Genomic DNA, 19,057 nt, shown 5'->3' with positions numbered 1-19,057 from the left:
GACATTTTTGCGTTACGCCGTAGGCGTGACATTTTTGCGTTACGCGCCAACTTTTTCTTATCCCTAAGTTTCACTTCTTACGTGTGTACTCTAGTACATGCACACATTTTTTTTTATAAGATTGTATTTATACTTTAGCCAGTTAACGCTAGCCTAGTTCTTAGTAACTTACCTGACTTAGTGAAATAGATATTACGTTATAACGGGATTTCTGTTACGCTAGTTTACGTAACTGAGGGGCAGATCTATTAAGGAAGTGGCTTGTAAATTGTAATGGAATTAAACCTTAGGTAATCGGTTAGAATAATTTTTCGCCATTGCATGGAATGTAACTAAGTTTGCCATTTATACGTAGAAAGTCAGTCATAATAATCTACATCTGCATCAGCTTCAGATGTGGTTTATAAAATGTAGCCTCTAGATCTTGTTTAGAAAATTTGACGACATCTTTCCTTAGTAGTCTCGTTACAAGATTGATCATTGTCAAGTTGTTTAAGCACACTGTACCTAAATAATATTTTTTTTAAATATATGTAGAGCTAATTCTACTAACTCTACTATTTGTTGTTTTATTTTGTGAACTAGGTACCTATTCTTCACAGGCCCTGCAATCAACCTCCACCCCATTATTTTTAATATTCCTTATTATTATTGTAAGTTTCTGATATGAATATAATGCAATCAAAAGACAATTTGGGTCTCCAACATTTTGCAAATGTTATGCCTTTCTAATAGAGTAAATGGATGTATCTCACCTTGTTGTTGGTTTATATCAACGCGATCAAAATATCTCTAAAAAAAGAGGATCTCAACGCTCAGGTAAGGATGTCGTAAGTACTTACGTCTTACTTTATGTTTAACTAGCTTACAGCACGCGGCTTCGCCCGCTTTGACTTAAACCTTAAATTATACACTAAAACCTTCCACTTGAATCTTTCTATCTATTAAAAAACACCGCATCCAAATCCGTTGCGTAGTTTGAAAGATTTAAGCATATAAAAAGGGACATACCTAGGGACAGAGAAAGTGACTTTGTTTTATACTATGTAATGATGATATGCATGTTGATTGTTGATTCTAGATAATGCTAGAATTTAGAATCGAACATGAAATTTACCACCAAATTTTTTCTATCTTGATTTTGTTTTCGATTTTGATTCAACCTCGATATTGATTTTATACTTTGCAACGGATTCCACGAATTTTATACCCACATCGAATGGTATCATCGTAGTTATAGATCATCATCATCATCATTAGCGCAATATGTTCTCAATGGTCCTATGAGAGTAGATAGGTCATCATATAGATTAACCCGCAATATTGCTGCATCAGATCGTGCGCCGTCCGTCTTCAATAGAACCATTTCAGTGTTCAATCGAATTGATCTATTGAATTAGATCTCGATACGATCGCAAGTAATCAGGACTAGAGTCAACGCATAAAATCAAAAACCATTCTTTTTCGGTATTTATAAATATTTAAATGTAGCAATATGAATGCAAGCGGACACTGCATGCATTACAAGTTGCAACCGTCACGAATCACTGCAGTTGTACCAACCGACGGAAACTTAGTACATAATTGCATCTTCTGCAAGTACCTAATATTGTAGTAGACTAGTATTTCAAAGATAAATTATAGTTAGATTGTGTCCATTAGCGCTGTGTGCTTGTAAGAACATAATTAAAGTGTCATTTGAATTTAATGAATTGTTTTATTAACTACGATATATTTATGAAGTATATTAGCTCGGTAAATAATATTACAAACTTCAGGCTGCGAATGTTCTCGCATGGTTGATGGTATCCAGATAAAAAGTGTAGTTTTTAACGAAATCTATAAAAACCATGAGCCACTATAGGTACGTCTTCACATCACCTGCGAAGTAAATAAGAAAATGTCAGTAATACCACAGATTAGGTTATAATAGTACTTCGTAATAACCTAGTTATTATTCTGTGGTAATACTTTATAGTCTTCGCGGACTCTACCTGAAGGAAAATGTGCCACTCACCCGCTTTATAAGTAGTTTAATTATTATTATGTGCGGCACATGATAATATAGTGCAATGATTATAAGTTGGCAACTAAGTATACATTGATTAACATTTCTCCATTTTCTGCTTCACGATTAGCTATATCGTGAAAATAGAGTGTCACCAATGCTCCCCCATATGATTCCCATATGCATCAGAACCATTGTATGTACCTACCTACTGGCTACTATTTAACACAATTATTTAGGGCTTGGTTATTCTGTAGTCCAACTGAGAAGTTCATTTTATGATTATTCATAAAAACAGAACAAAAATGTATTTTGAACCAATAACACTTCTGTATAGTAGCCGATATTTTACAGAAGGGTACTTACCTATAGGGCCGATTTTAAAAGGAATTTTACTGATAGGTAGGTAAGCAATACATACTTTAGGGTTGTGATGGAATAGAGATAAGAGATGTGATTGCGAGTTGTGTATAATCTTATTGCGTAGCTCTAGCCTACTAATCGCCATGGCCAAAAATCGGTCATTATGTTGTTACAAATAAGGAGCTTTTATTTTAAATTTTGTTTTTCAAGTCAATTATTTTGATTGCACTTAAAAAAATAACCACCAAATTGGTGCGGTATGTGGTATTAGAAATAATAGTGAATAGAAGGCTCTAGAATAATAGAGCATAAAGATAATTTATGTCGTCAGTAAACCTATGAGTATTTAACCTCAAAAAGACCGTGATCTCCATTTGTAGCCTCGACACTAACCTTCAGACACAATGATAAAATTTAAAATTGCTGTTATTATTATGTGAAAATGTCCATGAAGCCTAGCAAAAACTTCATCGTCCATCGGGAAGCGGTTGTGGCCCTATAATTAGCTTTGGACGAACAATTTAAAATTGATACCCATCATCCTTAAGTACTTATTCTTAAAGTACGCAAATGCCAAAAAATACGCCACACACATAAAACAAAATTTAAGGATGCTCTATCATACGCACTTAAGCTGAAATGGAGTTGGTCTGGCCACATAGCCAGAATGAAGGATGACCGCTGGACTATACGCCTAACATCTTGGCCTGGTCCGAAAGGCAAAAGAAAGCACGGTAGACCCCTTTATCGCTGGGCAGACGATATAACGAAAATAACTGGGGAAAAGTGGATGTTACAAGCGCAAAAAAGAGAATACTGGAACAGTCTGGAGGAGGCCTTCACCCTTACTTTCGCCCCTCCTATTCGCGCTATACACTAGCGACATCCCAAAGCACGATAAAGTGCAATTATCCCTCTTCGCGGACGACACGGCACTCTACGTGTCGAGTCCATACCGCAAAAGAATAGCTCCACTCCTACAATCCGCGACCGATGCATTAGGCAAATGGTTCCGCAAATGGGGTATCACTGTGAACCCCGACAAGAGCGCCGCCGTGCTCTTCAGGCGCGGCGGCCCCGAGGCCATAGATAGTGTCAAACTCTATGGCCAAGCCATTCCATGGCAAAAGCACACTAAATTCTTAGGCGTCACTCTAGACGCACACATGTCATTTAAAGCCCACATTAAGGCAGTCCGTAAGAAAGCCAGCTATGTCCTTAGCCGGCTCTATTACCTTATTAACAGACGCAGTAAAATGTCCCTTAGAAATAAGGTGACACTTTACAAAACGGTGGTCCGTCCAATCCTCACTTATAGTAGTGTAGTTTTCGCGCATTGCGCTCCCAGCTCCATACACAAGCTCCAGACGATTCAGTCGCGGTTCATGAGAACAGCGACTGGAGCGCCCTGGTTCGTGCGTAACGTGGACCTACATAGGGACTTAGAACTCCCCACCATAGCCCAATGGATGAAGCAAGCGTCTAAGCGCTACTTCGACAAGGCTAAAAACCACCCTAACCCATTGGTGACAAAGGCCATCGCATACGTCGCGAAACCCGATCCCACTCATCGTCGTAGGCGGCCGAGACATGTCTTGGACGACTCCGACGATGATATTACCAAAGCTAACGCACGGCTAGACTCGGCGATTGAAGCCCAACGTCGAACAAACCGCGACACCGCACACACCACAGCAGAAAGCGTACACCGTCTTCGCCGGCGAAGACGAGGTCCCTTGTTCCGCGTTCCCGCGCCCACCCGGGTGAGCGCCCGTCCGATTAGGGCCCTTCTGGCCTCCTCCACTCAAGCGACAGCTCAAGCCGAGGTTCGTGGTCCCCGTCAAGGGGGGACGCCCTTGTGCATGTCGCTACCAGGGTGAACCTTAAGTTCACCCCCGCGTCCGCGTTAAAATGTAGAAGCCCTTCTGGCTAACATTGAGAAACACCACACAAAAAAAAAAAAAAAAACCCTTACTTAAAGGGGTTCTCAAGCTACATATTATATAATTTATGAGTCATCATTTCTTATGTATAGCTAATTATTTTTTGAGTTTAGTTATAGTTTGTAATATAATAATTAAGTTCATTTAACCCTCACATTTAACCATACTTTTAGCATGTAAGAAACCATTGTGATTTTGAGAAATAAAGGCTTTTTTATTTTATTTTTATTTTTTACCCATCATACGATTGATAATTTCTTCAGACAATGGGTAAATAAAAAGAAATTAAAACACAAAAGGTATCTTCCAAGGAAAGCTGATAATATCACTGATGGCCTGCTTAACATTTTCGACTACTCTTTTTCACATAACTACCTACATATTATTTTAACTTCCAGATAGTTAATAATATAACAGAACAGCATATATCCAGAGGAATGTTAAAACTGATTGTATAAATTGACACAGGCGTATAAGCCTACTTGTAAGTTGTAACACAGAGCAAGTAACTGACTTGTAATCTATATATATATAAAAGAAAGTCGTGTTAGTTACTCCACTTATAACTCAAGAACGGCTGAACCGATTTAGCTGAAAATTGGCAGGGAGGTAGTTTAGAGCCAGGAGAAGGATATAGGATACGTACCACGGGCGAAGCCGGGGCGGACCACTAGTTAAAGATAATTTTATGTACTTTAAAGTTTAGACATCAATATTTCATAATTGATAAGTTGGGAAATATCATTGTAGGTAAGTAATTATTGAGCGCAACACTCGATAAAAGCATGCAATTTAAGAGATAGTCATCGCACTTAGGCAAAGGTAGTTTTGTAAATTAAGTTTAACTCAAGGATGAAATAACTGACTAAACTCTAACGGTCCGTCCCTTTACGATTTTTAAGTTTTTTTTTTTTAATTTTCATACAAACAATAAAACCTTTTATGCTTTGAGAATTGGGTAAGTCAAACCGAAATTATCAAAAACTAAAAATCGGTCTAGGCGTAAGTATTTATTGATGGTGTACAGACTTACAAAAACAATTTACCTATAAATTGATGTAAACCTAAATATAAATTGATTCGAGGCATTATCATTATTTTATGCCATCAAATTGCTTATAATTACTTTATTATATAGAATGGACAATCATTACAAATAAGTATTAACGTAACCATACTAAAAATATATCCACCCTGAGAGTTTTAAATAGCAAATAGTTCAAGATTTTACTATATTATATGTGATACCATTGGGTCCATGGTGATACTTACAACTTACCTACTAGTTAAGGCATAGACCACGCCTCATACGAAATATGAATGGATATAGCCGTCAACTTTTAGGTTCATTATTAAGCTATTGCATAGCTTCTATCGCGGGGACCGAATCGAGAAATTCCGTAACGAAAAACTTCACGTTCCCCACTCCGACAGGCTCGGAGGTGTGGCTTGAAGGCATGCTATGCATTTATGCAATAGCTTTACCCCGTCAGTCCCCGAGTGCCACACGCTTTTTTTTTTATTTCTCTTTCTCATTTATAACATTTGTTCAAAGGAATGAATATTATATGAATTATGAAGTATGTAGTTACTCTTGAAATTAGTGGGGGAAATAGCTTCATATCTAAGGAGTAAAGAAAGTGAAGATTATAATGAATTAATTGGACAAAATCTATACTAATATCATAAAGCTGAAGAGTTTGTTTGTTTGAACGCGCTAATCTCGGGAACTACGGGTCCGATTTGAAAAATTCTTTTGGTGTTAGATAGCTCATTTATCGAGGAAGGCTATAGGCTATATATCATCACGCTACGACCAACGGGAGAGAAGTCACGGTGGTGAAACCGCGCGGAGCAGCTAGTAAAAAATAAAAAAGTTCACCAAGTTTAAAATTTATTTAAAAAATCATCACATTTTTTGGAATTGAGATTGTTAGCTAAAAGGCTTATATATTACATGAAACAATTTGTAATTAATGAGAATGCATGTACAAATTATTATTGTAAAAAAATAAATAACAGTTTAACATTCTTTATACTATTCCATTATGTATATTTTAAGCTCGTCACAATTATTCTGCTGGTACAAAAAACGCTCATCTTACATGAAAATCTAGTATTTTAGGTAGTTGTTATTGCTTCAAGTATTTTATAATAATATGTATAGTCAGACACTACGCTACAAGTTTTGTTTAATATTCCAAAACATTATTAATATTTTGGCAGACTGCTCAAAGCGCTTTTGAAATTTATTTTATGAACCCTAATACCTAGGAATATTGTAAAAACATCCTTAACATTTTACAATATTCCTAGTGATATAGACATGACAACCGATATACAGAGCTAGTATGAATATACAACAGCTATGTCATTTGGAAGAGTAAAGAGTAGATCATACACCAATTAAACTAATTCATGTCTACCTTACCTATAAATTCTTTGTTTGTTGACAGTAAACATATTTATGTAGCATGTAGCATGGTGGGAAGAGGACAGTTTCCTATTAAGCCATGTAACTAAAACTTGCATTCCAATACAAATTCATACATAAATAACAAATAACTTAATTAAATTATATTCTAGCTAATCCTAATGTCATTCTTGATTGTTATCTTCAGAACTTTCTTCACTACTTTCCTCTTCACTTGATTCCTCGCTGGAATCGTCAGAATTAGCTTTTGCCGCCTTTTTCGCCATTAACTCTTTAAATTGTCTAACTGTTATTTTTCTCGGTATGATCTCACGTAAGAAGTCTAACGTGTCGTCTTCTTGCACGACTTCGGCGATGTGCTTGTATTCAAGGAAGTTATTTTTGCTGTTTTTAAATGCTCGCTTTGCTAAGTCTGTTACGAACATTTCCTGTGAATAACCGATGTTAAAGTTTAAGTAGATTAATGTGAAATGAAAACGCATTTAGGATTTGGTAGTGTTGTTTGATACTTACTGTTACTTTTGTTACTAAATATAAGGGTTCGGCGCCAACCGCGTCTACTTCAGGGGAACTTTTCATGATAGTTTTAACTCTCGAGAGTGGTAAATGAAGATCTTTTTCAACTTTAGGAGTCGACATTGTGAAATATATATCTTGATAATTATGTATATAGAAATACTGAACTTAAATTTAATAAATAAACACCGGCGCGTTTTGTATTTTTAAAAACAGTAGTAATTTCCATTCGAATTTGTATTTCGTCAATGTCAATTGTCAACGTCAACTGTCAAGACTACAGTACTCACTACTGTTGATAGCTGTCACGTGTCACAGATAATAAAAATATGTCACGGGTCACAGTTAAATTATTATAAAATTTAAAGAAGAGCCATCTGGAGCCACTTTAAAGAAACTTAGAATTTATTTACAAAAGTAAGATGGCGCTCTAGTTTCCATTATTAACACAGAACAGTAAAAACAAATAGAAGTGCTATAGGTAAACCAGAATCTGATGGCAATTAGGGAAATCAAAATTTTGAGTGTGCAACCCTAGGGAAAATGGACTGAACGATCTTGATACTGCTTATTTTTTAGTTTGTTCTCAATATCATTAGTCACATTACATAAGTGGACAATACTGTACTTAATAATGAGATATCCACTTAATATTATGTAGGTACATACTTACATGTATAATATACATATTACTTTTACACAGGTAATACATATTATTATTTACACATACCTATATTTGTATGTTCATTATCATTATGCCATGTGAAAATATCGATGTTATATCGATAGAAAACTAGACTGCTTATAATTTTTTATAAAATAAAATAAAAGTAAAATAAAACTATGTTTATTTTCGTAAGTATAAACAGATACACACATTATAAAATTGACTTGGACAGCTTGGACTTGACGAATAGCCGTATTGGAAACTCCTGTAATAAGTTTTCATAAAATTATATTCCAATCAACAAACAATATTATAGTTACCTACATATAATATTTTATAATTAAAAGTATCAAAGCGGGTAAGTCCAATTTACCAATAAAATCTTCTAAATTGAAAATTAAGATGTGTTTGACCCTTCTTCATCAAATATTTTTCTATACACATTATAAACAACACCTCTTGCTTGTGATCACAGCGGCTTTTTCGACATTTTCGAAGATTTTTTAGACAAAATCCTAAAAATTATTTATCAACTGCAAAAAAGACAAATAATTTGACAACCAATTTGATAGTTGTCAAATAAGTTGCCACATGAAAATCTTTTATTTCATAATTATAAATATGCCATCAGATTCTGGTAGACCTATATAATGTCATAATTAGTATGAAAACCAGTGTCGCCAAACCCATACATTTAAACCGATAGTTATACAGTACACTACAAGTAAACTATGCTTTTGATTGGACAGCTTAATTTGAGTAAAAACTGACTTAGGTTATAAATTCAGCATTTCAATATGTACCCTAACGCACCCTGTTACGGTTTATTTTAATATAACATCCCTATGCATATTAGCTGTTTTGTTTCTCTTTGCTCCGAAATTCCAAATTCGAAAAACATTCAGCTACTCCACAACAGAGGGCGTTAGTTTTCGATAGATATAACTTTGAACCTCAACACATAGAAATAAGGTTGAAATTTGTGTCACTCTACATTAATGACATTGACTTGATATTAATCTGATGCTATGCTCTAAGGGATGTCAGCCTTGTTATCGATAATTCACAAATAAATATTTTTTGGTGCATTTTTTTTTCTTTCTATTATATGAGTATAGTACAATGTGCCACATTTTGGAGTATGTTTATTACTACTAAGTATGTCTTTTCATATTATTATTATTAAATAAAAAACGGAATAGAATAGTATAAATCTATATTTACAAAATACAAACAGAACTTATGCATAGCTTAAATCTTGGAACTGCCGTAGATTTGATGTATCGGCGGCCTTTGTTAGACTTCTTAGTGCTGTTCGGCATCCAGTTAACTCGTCACGTTGCATTTATCCATTTCTCTTTTAAATTAGCCTCTTTGGGAAATCTATAAATAAATTGGATAAATGAAAGCTAAGGAAAATAAAATAAAATTCAATACATATTTATAATGTTTGTCTTTTCTAAAGTATCGATACTGTCGATATAAGCTACAACCATCACTAAACCGAAATTCGTTTGTTTATTGCAATAATATTCCAGAAAGTCTTGTTTGCTGTTCAATCTATATTAGTACTAATTTCTTATGGATTAAGGTTCATTTTGACTTAATATTTTTATAAATTTTTGACAAATTACGACAAGCGAAGTTATAACATAAAATATATTTAAAATAAATTAAAATAAGACTTACCGATGGTATGAAATGCCTCCATTGCTGATATTATTTCGTCTGCTATCATTTTTCCACTCTAATACCGAACAACACGCCCTAATTAATGAATAAAAATGGAAAAAAGGTTTGACAGCTGACAACCGACTCGAATATTTTTCTGCGCACAACTGAGACCAAGTAAGGTGATCTTAAGCCCGGCATTCACTACACGCACCGCGAGCCGAGCCCCGAGCCGTACCAATCCGTGGACAAATCCGTCATCGCCCACACACTACACGAGCGCCGAGTTGCAGTCCAGTCGACTGTGAACTTTGGTGAGCCTTGCACGTATCTATCCTACCACGAAAAAAAGCTCTCTGGCTCTAGTAGTCAGTGAAATGCTTTTAACACAGAAAAAAAAGCGCGTGTGGGCAAAGGAATAGCTGAAACAACGAAGAAAGAAATAACGAACGAACTAGAACTGCACATTTGTTTAACTTTTTTCAATTAAAATAATATATTTATAATAATAATGACCGATACGAGTAATTTTTATATTTGATTTTACTAATAAACCATTCTTAACATAATAAACATTTTCTGATTTAAAGAACTGAACCTTTTTTCTTTTTAAATACTTACTAGAGACGTTACTCTAAAAATCGAAATCTGTTATCTAGAAATCAATATCATAAATAAATAAATGCGTTGTGATTTTTCATAAATCACAACGCATTTATTTCTTTGAATCCATACTAATAATAATTATAAATGCGAAAGTAACTCTGTCTGTCTGTCTGTTACTCAATCACGCCTTAACTACTGAAGCAATTTGCATGAAATTTGGTATAGAGATATTTTGATACCCAAGAAAGGAAATAAGCTACTTTTTATCCCGGGAAATAGGATAGGTTTTATCCCGGCAATCCCACGGGAACGGGAACTATGCGGGTTTTTCTTTGACTGCGCGGGCGATGCTGCGGGTGGAAAGCTAATTATTTATAAAATTAATTATGTATGTATATGGCGAATGACTGACAAGTTCACCGACAAATCCGCGCGTGCACACACACGTACGAATTTGTCCGGCGCGGCTCGGGTGCGGCGCGGCGCTCGCGTCTCCAGACGGCGAGCCCGCGCCGAGCCGCGAGCCGCGCACAACTACACATACACACGCAGATTGGTCCGCGGACTTGTAGCCAGCTACAAATCCAGCGGATGGGTGCGCCTGTGAATGGTACCCATTATCTTACTAGTGACACGTGGGCCACGCCCCGTAGACAGAGAAACTAATAGACAAAGGTACTCTGTAACCGCGACTGAGACAAAGATAGTTTGTCAATGTATAAGTTGAATGTTGCCACAGTATCCGAGCTCCCGGATGTTTTGGAAAGGGTAAATATTTTTAGGATCAATTAAATAAAACCAGTTATGAGATTTTTCTTTTGTCTTTATAATCAATGTAGTAGATACAAAAAAATATAAATAGATTGATTATTGATGACGAAACAATGTTAATTTCGTGTACACATTTCTTACTTTTTCATTGGCTTGTTCATATTTTACAATATTTTGTGAGAATCCAATCTTTTCTCCCACTTCGATCCATTTATTACGTAGGTCTGGATCATCTGGAAACAAATCGATAAAATATAGGTTAATAATTAATACTCGCAGGTAGTTCATTTCTCTAAAATTATAAGTGTAATTTTATGTCAATCACAATTACTATGAGAAATAATAAATTAAAATATGTTTTCGATGCCGAAGTCTTCCCGAAACACTGGGTTATTATGGGATTTCATATTCATTTACTTTCGAGTTTCACCGTATTGTCAAATCAATATTTTTTTATTGATGATCGGGGTATTATTTTTCCCGACACTGGCAACACTTACTTGTTGATGTTTATAGGTTATTGAATGTAAAAATCGATATTACGCTAATAATTTCCTTGTTTTAACGCGACTTGTTGTTACTTTAGGCTAAAGTATAAATAATCATCACTGAGAAACTATAAATAAGGACAATAAAGTCGTACTTACGCGTGAAAAGACACACCGGCAATTTTCTTCTCACTATCGCTTAAACATGCAATAACACGACAACGCACCATTCTATTTACTTCGATGTCTATATTAGGATAATTTCACCGTCTTTTCAATGTACTCGTGTCGATTTTTTACTAAATAATATCCAAAATTCGAACACCAAGCACGATGAAGGCACGAACTGTCAAAGTTTGTTTCGCAACTCAAGTTGCAGACATTGAAAAACAGGTTACACACTAAGGGACAAAAAATAGGGTATTTGTGTCTTTGTCTTATGCATTTGTTATGGTATTTTCGCTCTCTTTCTTGTGTAAGTGAGAAAGGTATCGTCATTGGGTCTATTAGTTACTCTGTCTACGCCACGCCCACATCGCACTTCTATTTAGTTTTTACTGTTCTGTGATTGATTATTAACTTTTTGAAACCGTCGAATGTTGAAACTTTTTGCGGGAAAGTTTCTGAGGATATAATATTTTGTCTTTATAATATTATGTGATCCTAATCTTTTTATTTTGCTAAAACTTGGAAGTGCTGTAGCTTATTTAACACGATAATAACACAATTAATTATGCTATAGAAATACTAGCTTTTGTCCTTGGTTTCGTTCCCGGGTGAAACCATGCGAAACAGCTAGTTATTTGATTAATCTGGAAAAGTCTAACTGAAAATATTATATTATACTAATGAAGTGACTGTAGTAACTTCCTTTTTCTGTTAAAGGGGATAGTTTTATTTAACAACTAGCTTTCCGAGCGCGCCTTCGCTCGCGTTTTCAAAGAAAACCTAGTGATATACAAATTTCCTATAGGAAACTGAAACTATCCAGATATCTTATTAGTCTATTGCAACTATTGCATATTGCAAAATCTTAGCATGTAAAAATGTAACACAATACGCTATTTCATTCGAGTTTCAGATTACATTCTCGAAATATGAAATATAGGAAAACATTAATAATTCTCGCAACAAATATTAATTCTCATTAAGGAATGCGAACCTTAACGACTACTGAGTATTAAATAAGTTGAGTCAGGTTTGTATAGGCAGTATGTAAATATTTTTGTGTCATAGGTAAGTAGTTTAAATCGGAAGCCTCAAATATAACTTGATTATGATTTTTTTGTTCTCTTAATACTTTTACCTGGTGAAATGATTTATGAACTACTAGCTACTAGCTTTCCACCCGCAGCTTCGCCCGCGCAGTCAAAGAAAAACCCGCATAGTTCCCGTTCCCGTGGAATTGCCGGGATAAAACCTATCCTATTTCCCGGGGTAAAAAGTAGCCTGTCCTTTCTCGGGTATCAAAATATCTCTATACCAAATTTCATGCAAATTGCTTCAGTAGTTAAGGCGTGATTGAGTAACAGACAGACAGACAGAGTTACTTTCGCATTTATAATATTAGTATGGATAACAAATAACAATATAGCAGAGTTCTGTCGACTTTGCCACAAAAATATAATATTATCTTTTTTATATTTGAAGCTATAGAAGATCAAATCGTAGCAATTGAAGTACTTAAAATGGGTGATAAATAAAAGGCATCATTGTCTTAATGCTAGCTGTCTTTATTTTCCATTTCCTTATAGAAAATACTTTAATACGAAAAACAGTATAATGGGCCGCCCGCGTGCCCGGTCGCCCTTACGGCGCCGCTGACTAGTTCGCCCGGCAACCCACAACATTCAATACTTATGAAAAACGATAAATACAAAAAATACTGATAGCGAGATCGAAGCTTACAGGGACTTCTCGATTTTGATCAGTTCAGCGATGCCGTCGTACATCTCCTTGACGGCGTCGTACTCGGTGAGTCCCATGCGCCTCTTGTTGGAGATGTCGTAGACGCCTCCCTCGGCCTCGGTGTGCTCGCCGCGGGTTCCGCGCACTTGCAAGTGGTACTTGGAGGCGACCTCCTCCAGCTTGGCCTTGTCCGCGGCCAGCTTGGGCAGCTTGATGTGCACGGAGGCGCGCACGGTGGTGCCCAGGTTGGTGGGGCAGAAGGTGAGGAAGCCGAGGCGGTCGTTGTGCGAGAACGGGATCCTCTTTTCGATGTCGTTGACGGCGGTCACCAGCCTCTTGTACACCTGCTTCAGGTCACCACCCATCTGCATGGAGATGATGCGGAGGTGGTCCTCCTCATTGCACCACACCAGGAAGGTCTTGTTCTCGTTGTGGTAGATACCGCGACCAGTGGGCCAGAAGCGGCAGGCGTTGGCGGCCTGGAGGAATCTGTCACCCTCCTTGAAGAGGAAGTGGTCATCGATCAGCTTCTGCTGGGTCTCCTTGGACATTCCGGTGAGTGGGTAGAAGGTACCCTTGAGTTCACCTTCGAGGCCAGAGAGGGTGGAGGAGACTTTGTCTTCCATCTCCTTGTATTGGGCCTCAGTTAGGCAGGGGTTGAAGGGGTAGCCCTCCATGGAACGGCCGCATCGCACACGGGTGGAGACGATGAATTCGCTGTTGGGGTCCAAGTTTCCGAGGGACTCTACATCACCCCAGTTCTTGGGGGGGTGCTTGTCGGTCTTCTTGAAACCATTATGGTAGTCTTCGATGATGGGGTCGAATAGGTCAGCGAAGACGGTGTATGCCTCAGCATCTGGGGCATAGATTCCAACACCGGAGTCTAAATTCTCAACACCTGAAAGACAATAATATTCAATTAAAATTTAAATCTCAATTAAAACTATTGCAATGTTATGTAATGAGATTCTTATTGGAATTAATAATAAGATTATTAATTCATATTATTAATCCATGAAAGTAAAAAAAAGTATAATTGTAAAATAATGCTCCTTTTAATAACTCAGCCCCCGGAATCACAGACACAATAGAAAAACTATTGTGTCGTGGTCTGATCGGGCCGCTCGGGGCTCAATGGGTTAAAAATATGAAGGTATAAAAATTATATTGGCATTATATGCTTAATGTGGTTGTGATAAGCAAAGCTTGCCATCATATCAATACTTTTATCAGATTATGTATTGAACAATCTTTATCTATGACAAATAATATTATTTATAGGTATAAATACTAATCCTGTGCTTACATCATTGCTGATATACAACAAATAAAATTATTCAAAGTTGCAAACAATATTAATTTATATTTTCTTAACAAAATAAAAATGAGAAAAAGCTTGCTTGCTCAAACTATATTCAAATAAAAAATTTAAAACGTGAATCAGTTTTATTTATTAAATATATAATTCATGATATTTTCGATCGATAGAGCGAAAATGTGTGAAAATTGTCACACTATAATATATAATAATCGGAATTACGTAACGTTAATTCATTTTTCTAATAAGAAACACAAATCACAAACCTGACTGGATGCAATCCAAGAGAGTTGATCCGAAGGAGGTCTTCTTGTTCTTTAGAGCATCGAAAACTTCCTTGGTCAAGTACTTCTTCAGCAACGACTTGGAGTCGGAAGCCTGGAGTTTGCTGAAACCAGCCTCCAATTTCTCAATAGTTGCGGCGTCCACCATAGCTGCTGCTTTCCTGTAAAAAGAAGAAAATATGAAAATTTAAAAAACGCATATTTTGATAAGACCACGATTATTCTTTATTTTCTTACGCTTTTAATGCAGCGCAAGTCGCTCTCGTACACATTTTTAGCGTAATTATTATTTATTTAGCTACGAACTAAAATAGTTATTCGAATAAAAAACCAACTAGACAGAAATAAATCAAATATTCGACGCCAAATCGACCGATTGACAGTTATGTCAAAATAAATTCAAATTTTTGGGAAACACCGCGCGTAGGGATGTGCTTTTCACAGGATTTTCCAAGATTTATTTTATATTTCCGGCATTTTTATTAATTAATATAAATATCACATGGAAACCACCCATTATAAAGGTAAGTATTAGTCACAAATGGGAATATTTTATAAAATATTAGTTAGGAGAAATACACACCGTCTTATGAGGTAATACGCTAGAACAGCACCTCCACAAACCACAATGGGAATCGTGACTTTCAATTTATAATTCATGATGATTCGGAACTAAGTTTACTATGGGGTGTAGAGGGTCTAATAACTAGGAAACTATGAGATGTCACACACACGGAATGCCGAAGCTACAATAGCTCCTCGAACACACCCAAGAGGAGCTGGAAATTTTGTAGAATTACGTAATTTAGGCAGAGGTCGCTTTGGCCGCGCGCAAGTCGAACGTATTTGTCAGCTTACTGCGCAACGGTGCTGCTTGGCTGCGCGCAGCCGGTAGCCTCCCACTCATTCCGTACTGGCGATCGTGTTATCGCAAGTTTCTTATTACCTAATTGTATTCATTTAAATTTGAGATACTACACTCGTTAAAACATCGTCAAGTAACAAGTACTCCATTGTTCTGCGAAAGATTCGATGTAGCTACAGTAGGTACCTACCTAGTACCGCATGTATACATTTGATAGGGCCGACACATACACGTCATGTAAATTTTTATTCCAAGATTTAATATTTTTAATTCTCGTATATTTTATACCGTTTAGTTCACAATATAACAAAATATTAAAACTAGGTATTAGATCACTGTTTTTCTTAAAATATTTATCTATTTTTTAATCACTTTTAAATCGTTTTTACTATTATTTTAAGATGAGCTGAGCTCTGAGATGAAATTCTGTATTTTTTTTTACAAAAATACAATTTTAAGTAATAATTACTAGGTTCCGATATAAGCATTAAAAGGTTTTAATAATTTAGTAGTAAAAAATTTAGTTTATTTTTAAGCACCTATGCAATTTTGCTAGCAAACGTAGGTATACCTATATTTTTAATGATTAGTTAATGAATATCGCAATAGAAGATGATTTTATGGCGTTCTAGGTGAATAATTTTAGCTAGCTAGTTGATATTATAATGGTTAATATATCGCTTTAGTCAGCGGGCATTGAAAATGAATGCCGGCCGGACATACGCACCCATCGGATTCATCTGCCGGTTTGTTTTCTTTATTTTCTTTCGTTGCACAGCCACCCATTTTCACAATTTTTTATATGATAAAACTAGTGACTAAAACATGCACTAAATCACTAAAAACTACTGCAAATAAATAAAATTAACGCAGGAATCTAAATGCAATGATGGAATGATATTTTGTCCAAATGAATGTGTCTGTGTAGGGAGCGGCGAGGGCGAGGGGGGGCCCGATCGATTCCCGGCACGCACGCACGCGGATCACGCTTCCCGCCCTTCGGGAACCGCTTCAAAACTTTTCGGAGGGAAACCTACCGCTCTTCGATGGCACTAGTTACCTTAGCGCGGTATATTTGAATGTAGCACGAACTTTTCAAACCGCGGTATTATCACCTTATCAGAATCAGTACACTTGAAGTTATCGATGCACATTTTGAAACGAATTAAGTTGTCACTCAGTTATTGATATCGAAATCTTAAAGCGATGCAGTCGTACCTAGGATTGAGAGGCGGTAGGATAAATTAAAAATTGTCTACCGCTTACCTTGCACTAGTACAACCGTCAGAGTCGACTGCGAGGTGTAGAATGGTTGGTACGGCAGTGCGCTGAACGTTAAGCCTATTGCCTCCCGCTGCCCGCACCGCAGCCCTGCCGCTGGTGGCCTTGGCCTTGCTGAGATGCACAATGACTGCTTATTGCAGACTTTACTCTATTAATCGTTGTTCGATCCCAGATAATTGTCATATGAATGAAAGGATCGAATTACAAGCTACTAAGATCCTGTCAATATTAATTCATATTGTCAGTATTTTATGTGCTTCATTCCGCCACCAACATATCACCAAGAAATCAGAACGGGTTTTTATCTTTTCCTTATTAGTTTATTATTTTATGTATTTCCAAAATTGCGTCTGAGAAACTTTTACTTAATATTGTAATACCTTAGGTAAAAGCTCCCTTACCAAACTTTGTAAGTTATAGGATACCTAGGTAATATTATTATTGAACTAGGTATGTATTTTTATTTGAAACTTCTATGTTGTTTAAACACCTAGTTTATAAAAAAAAACATAGTGTTTTTATATTTACATAGTTTTTTTTAAATATTTCCTTCATTTTTTTTTTCTGGAGTAATAGTATTATGTCTAATACGATCTCATGGGACGAAATTAGAGCGATGTTTACACTTTAGGTATGATTGGAAAGAATCCAAATCCATTGTCGTATCAAAAAATTGGCTGTGATAATGTCGATATTTCATAAAAAATAGATACAAACTGTCCACATTTAATGGATCAGTAACGTTCAAAAATTAATTATTATAAACTTGTTATGAATGTTAAAGTTAGGTATTTGTTATACGTACTACGTAGGCTATTTCCTGATCGGAATAGGTAAAACTTTTCATGTTTTAATAACTGCAGCATTTTTTAATACCTTTACGTTATTGGACATGATTTTTTTATATTAAATATGTATTTTTATAGTTAGAAACTTTACTTTGTCTACGAACAAGTGAAAGATAACTTCAATCGAAAAATAAAATCGATTCCGTTAACCAATTAGAGTAACATCCCTATTCGGCATAAGCCATGAAGTTGACGTTTGACGGTTTGACTATTCACATTTAATTTCTAAAGTTCCAAGGATAAAGTATACTTTACTTGTGTATTTTATATTTATACTTGTGATATTTTTATACTCTAAAGTTTGTTATTACAAGTTACAACATACTTTTTATGGTGTGTGGTTGTTTACATAAAAAACCTTTGAATAAAACGTCCTTGACCTTACATTCCTGACCTATAAACAGAGTGTTCGAGCTTAGGGGAGTGTGGAAGCCTTATAAAAATAAAACCCTTACATAAGTTACTTGTTCGTCGTAATAATATTAGTTTACTGAGGATTTATTTTATAATTATCGTGCTATTTTTAATTTATTAACCATTTCTTATACATACCTATTTATTTTGAATTAAGATTAAAAAAGTTTTAAAGGTACTTTACAGGAAAGTAGATACATAAACGTAGTCTATGCTCAGTTCATTCATAAATCAAAACGAATTACCTAGGTAATATTTTTGGGAGTGTAGACTAAGATGAAAAAAAAGTTGGCGTTGTTTATGAGGCTATGAAGATTCTGGAAGGCCTTGGCAGTGACAGAGGCCCGCGACCTTGCATAACGGTATTTAGTGGCGCGTAAAAATAAAATTGAACGACCGACAGTGTCTTTCCCGCGCACTTGAAATTTAAAGCTTATTGATAGCATTTAGCAATGAAAGCTTTTACGCGCTTCGCATAATATCTATATCATTTTACCAACTTAAAAAAAAAGAATTTGCCATAATATCTGTATGTAGGTAAATAATTTAGTTTCAGATCATTATTGACAATTTCTGTTTGAACGGAATAAAATCTATTTTTGTTCTAGCTTATCTTGAAAATAATTATTTCGGACTTCTTTTTGGTTAACAAAAGTATTCTTCAAAAAC

The 19,057-nt window shown here is 35.7% G+C and overlaps 2 protein-coding genes across 4 annotated transcripts; both read right to left on the bottom strand.

Annotated features, from left to right (window-relative positions):
- Positions 1-6,195: 6,195 nt before the first annotated feature.
- Positions 6,196-7,512, bottom strand: LOC123692555 (chromatin accessibility complex 16kD protein). Its single transcript, XM_045637315.1, has 2 exons — positions 7,262-7,512; positions 6,196-7,176 (listed from the first exon to the last, which is right to left on the bottom strand). The coding sequence occupies exons 1-2, from the start codon at positions 7,385-7,387 to the stop codon at positions 6,913-6,915; spliced, it is 390 nt and encodes a 129-aa protein (XP_045493271.1). The 5' UTR covers positions 7,388-7,512; the 3' UTR covers positions 6,196-6,912.
- A 5,667-nt stretch (positions 7,513-13,179) lies between these two features.
- On the bottom strand, positions 13,180-17,242 carry LOC123692900 (arginine kinase). Of its 3 annotated transcripts, none has more exons than XM_045637781.1 (3): positions 17,109-17,242; positions 14,960-15,138; positions 13,180-14,273 (listed from the first exon to the last, which is right to left on the bottom strand). In XM_045637781.1, the coding sequence occupies exons 2-3, from the start codon at positions 15,123-15,125 to the stop codon at positions 13,372-13,374; spliced, it is 1,068 nt and encodes a 355-aa protein (XP_045493737.1). In that variant the 5' UTR covers positions 15,126-15,138; positions 17,109-17,242; the 3' UTR covers positions 13,180-13,371. The 3 variants fall into 3 exon arrangements, with proteins under 3 accessions (XP_045493737.1, XP_045493729.1, XP_045493720.1); XM_045637773.1 differs by lacking the exon at positions 17,109-17,242 and adding an exon at positions 16,570-16,725; XM_045637764.1 differs by lacking the exon at positions 17,109-17,242 and adding an exon at positions 15,561-15,801.
- Positions 17,243-19,057: the final 1,815 nt, after the last annotated feature.

The sequence above is a fragment of the Colias croceus genome, chromosome 1 (genome assembly GCF_905220415.1).
Source record: "Colias croceus chromosome 1, ilColCroc2.1".
Taxonomy (NCBI): domain Eukaryota; kingdom Metazoa; phylum Arthropoda; class Insecta; order Lepidoptera; family Pieridae; genus Colias; species Colias croceus.
This window is presented reverse-complemented; position numbering and strand designations above follow the sequence as displayed.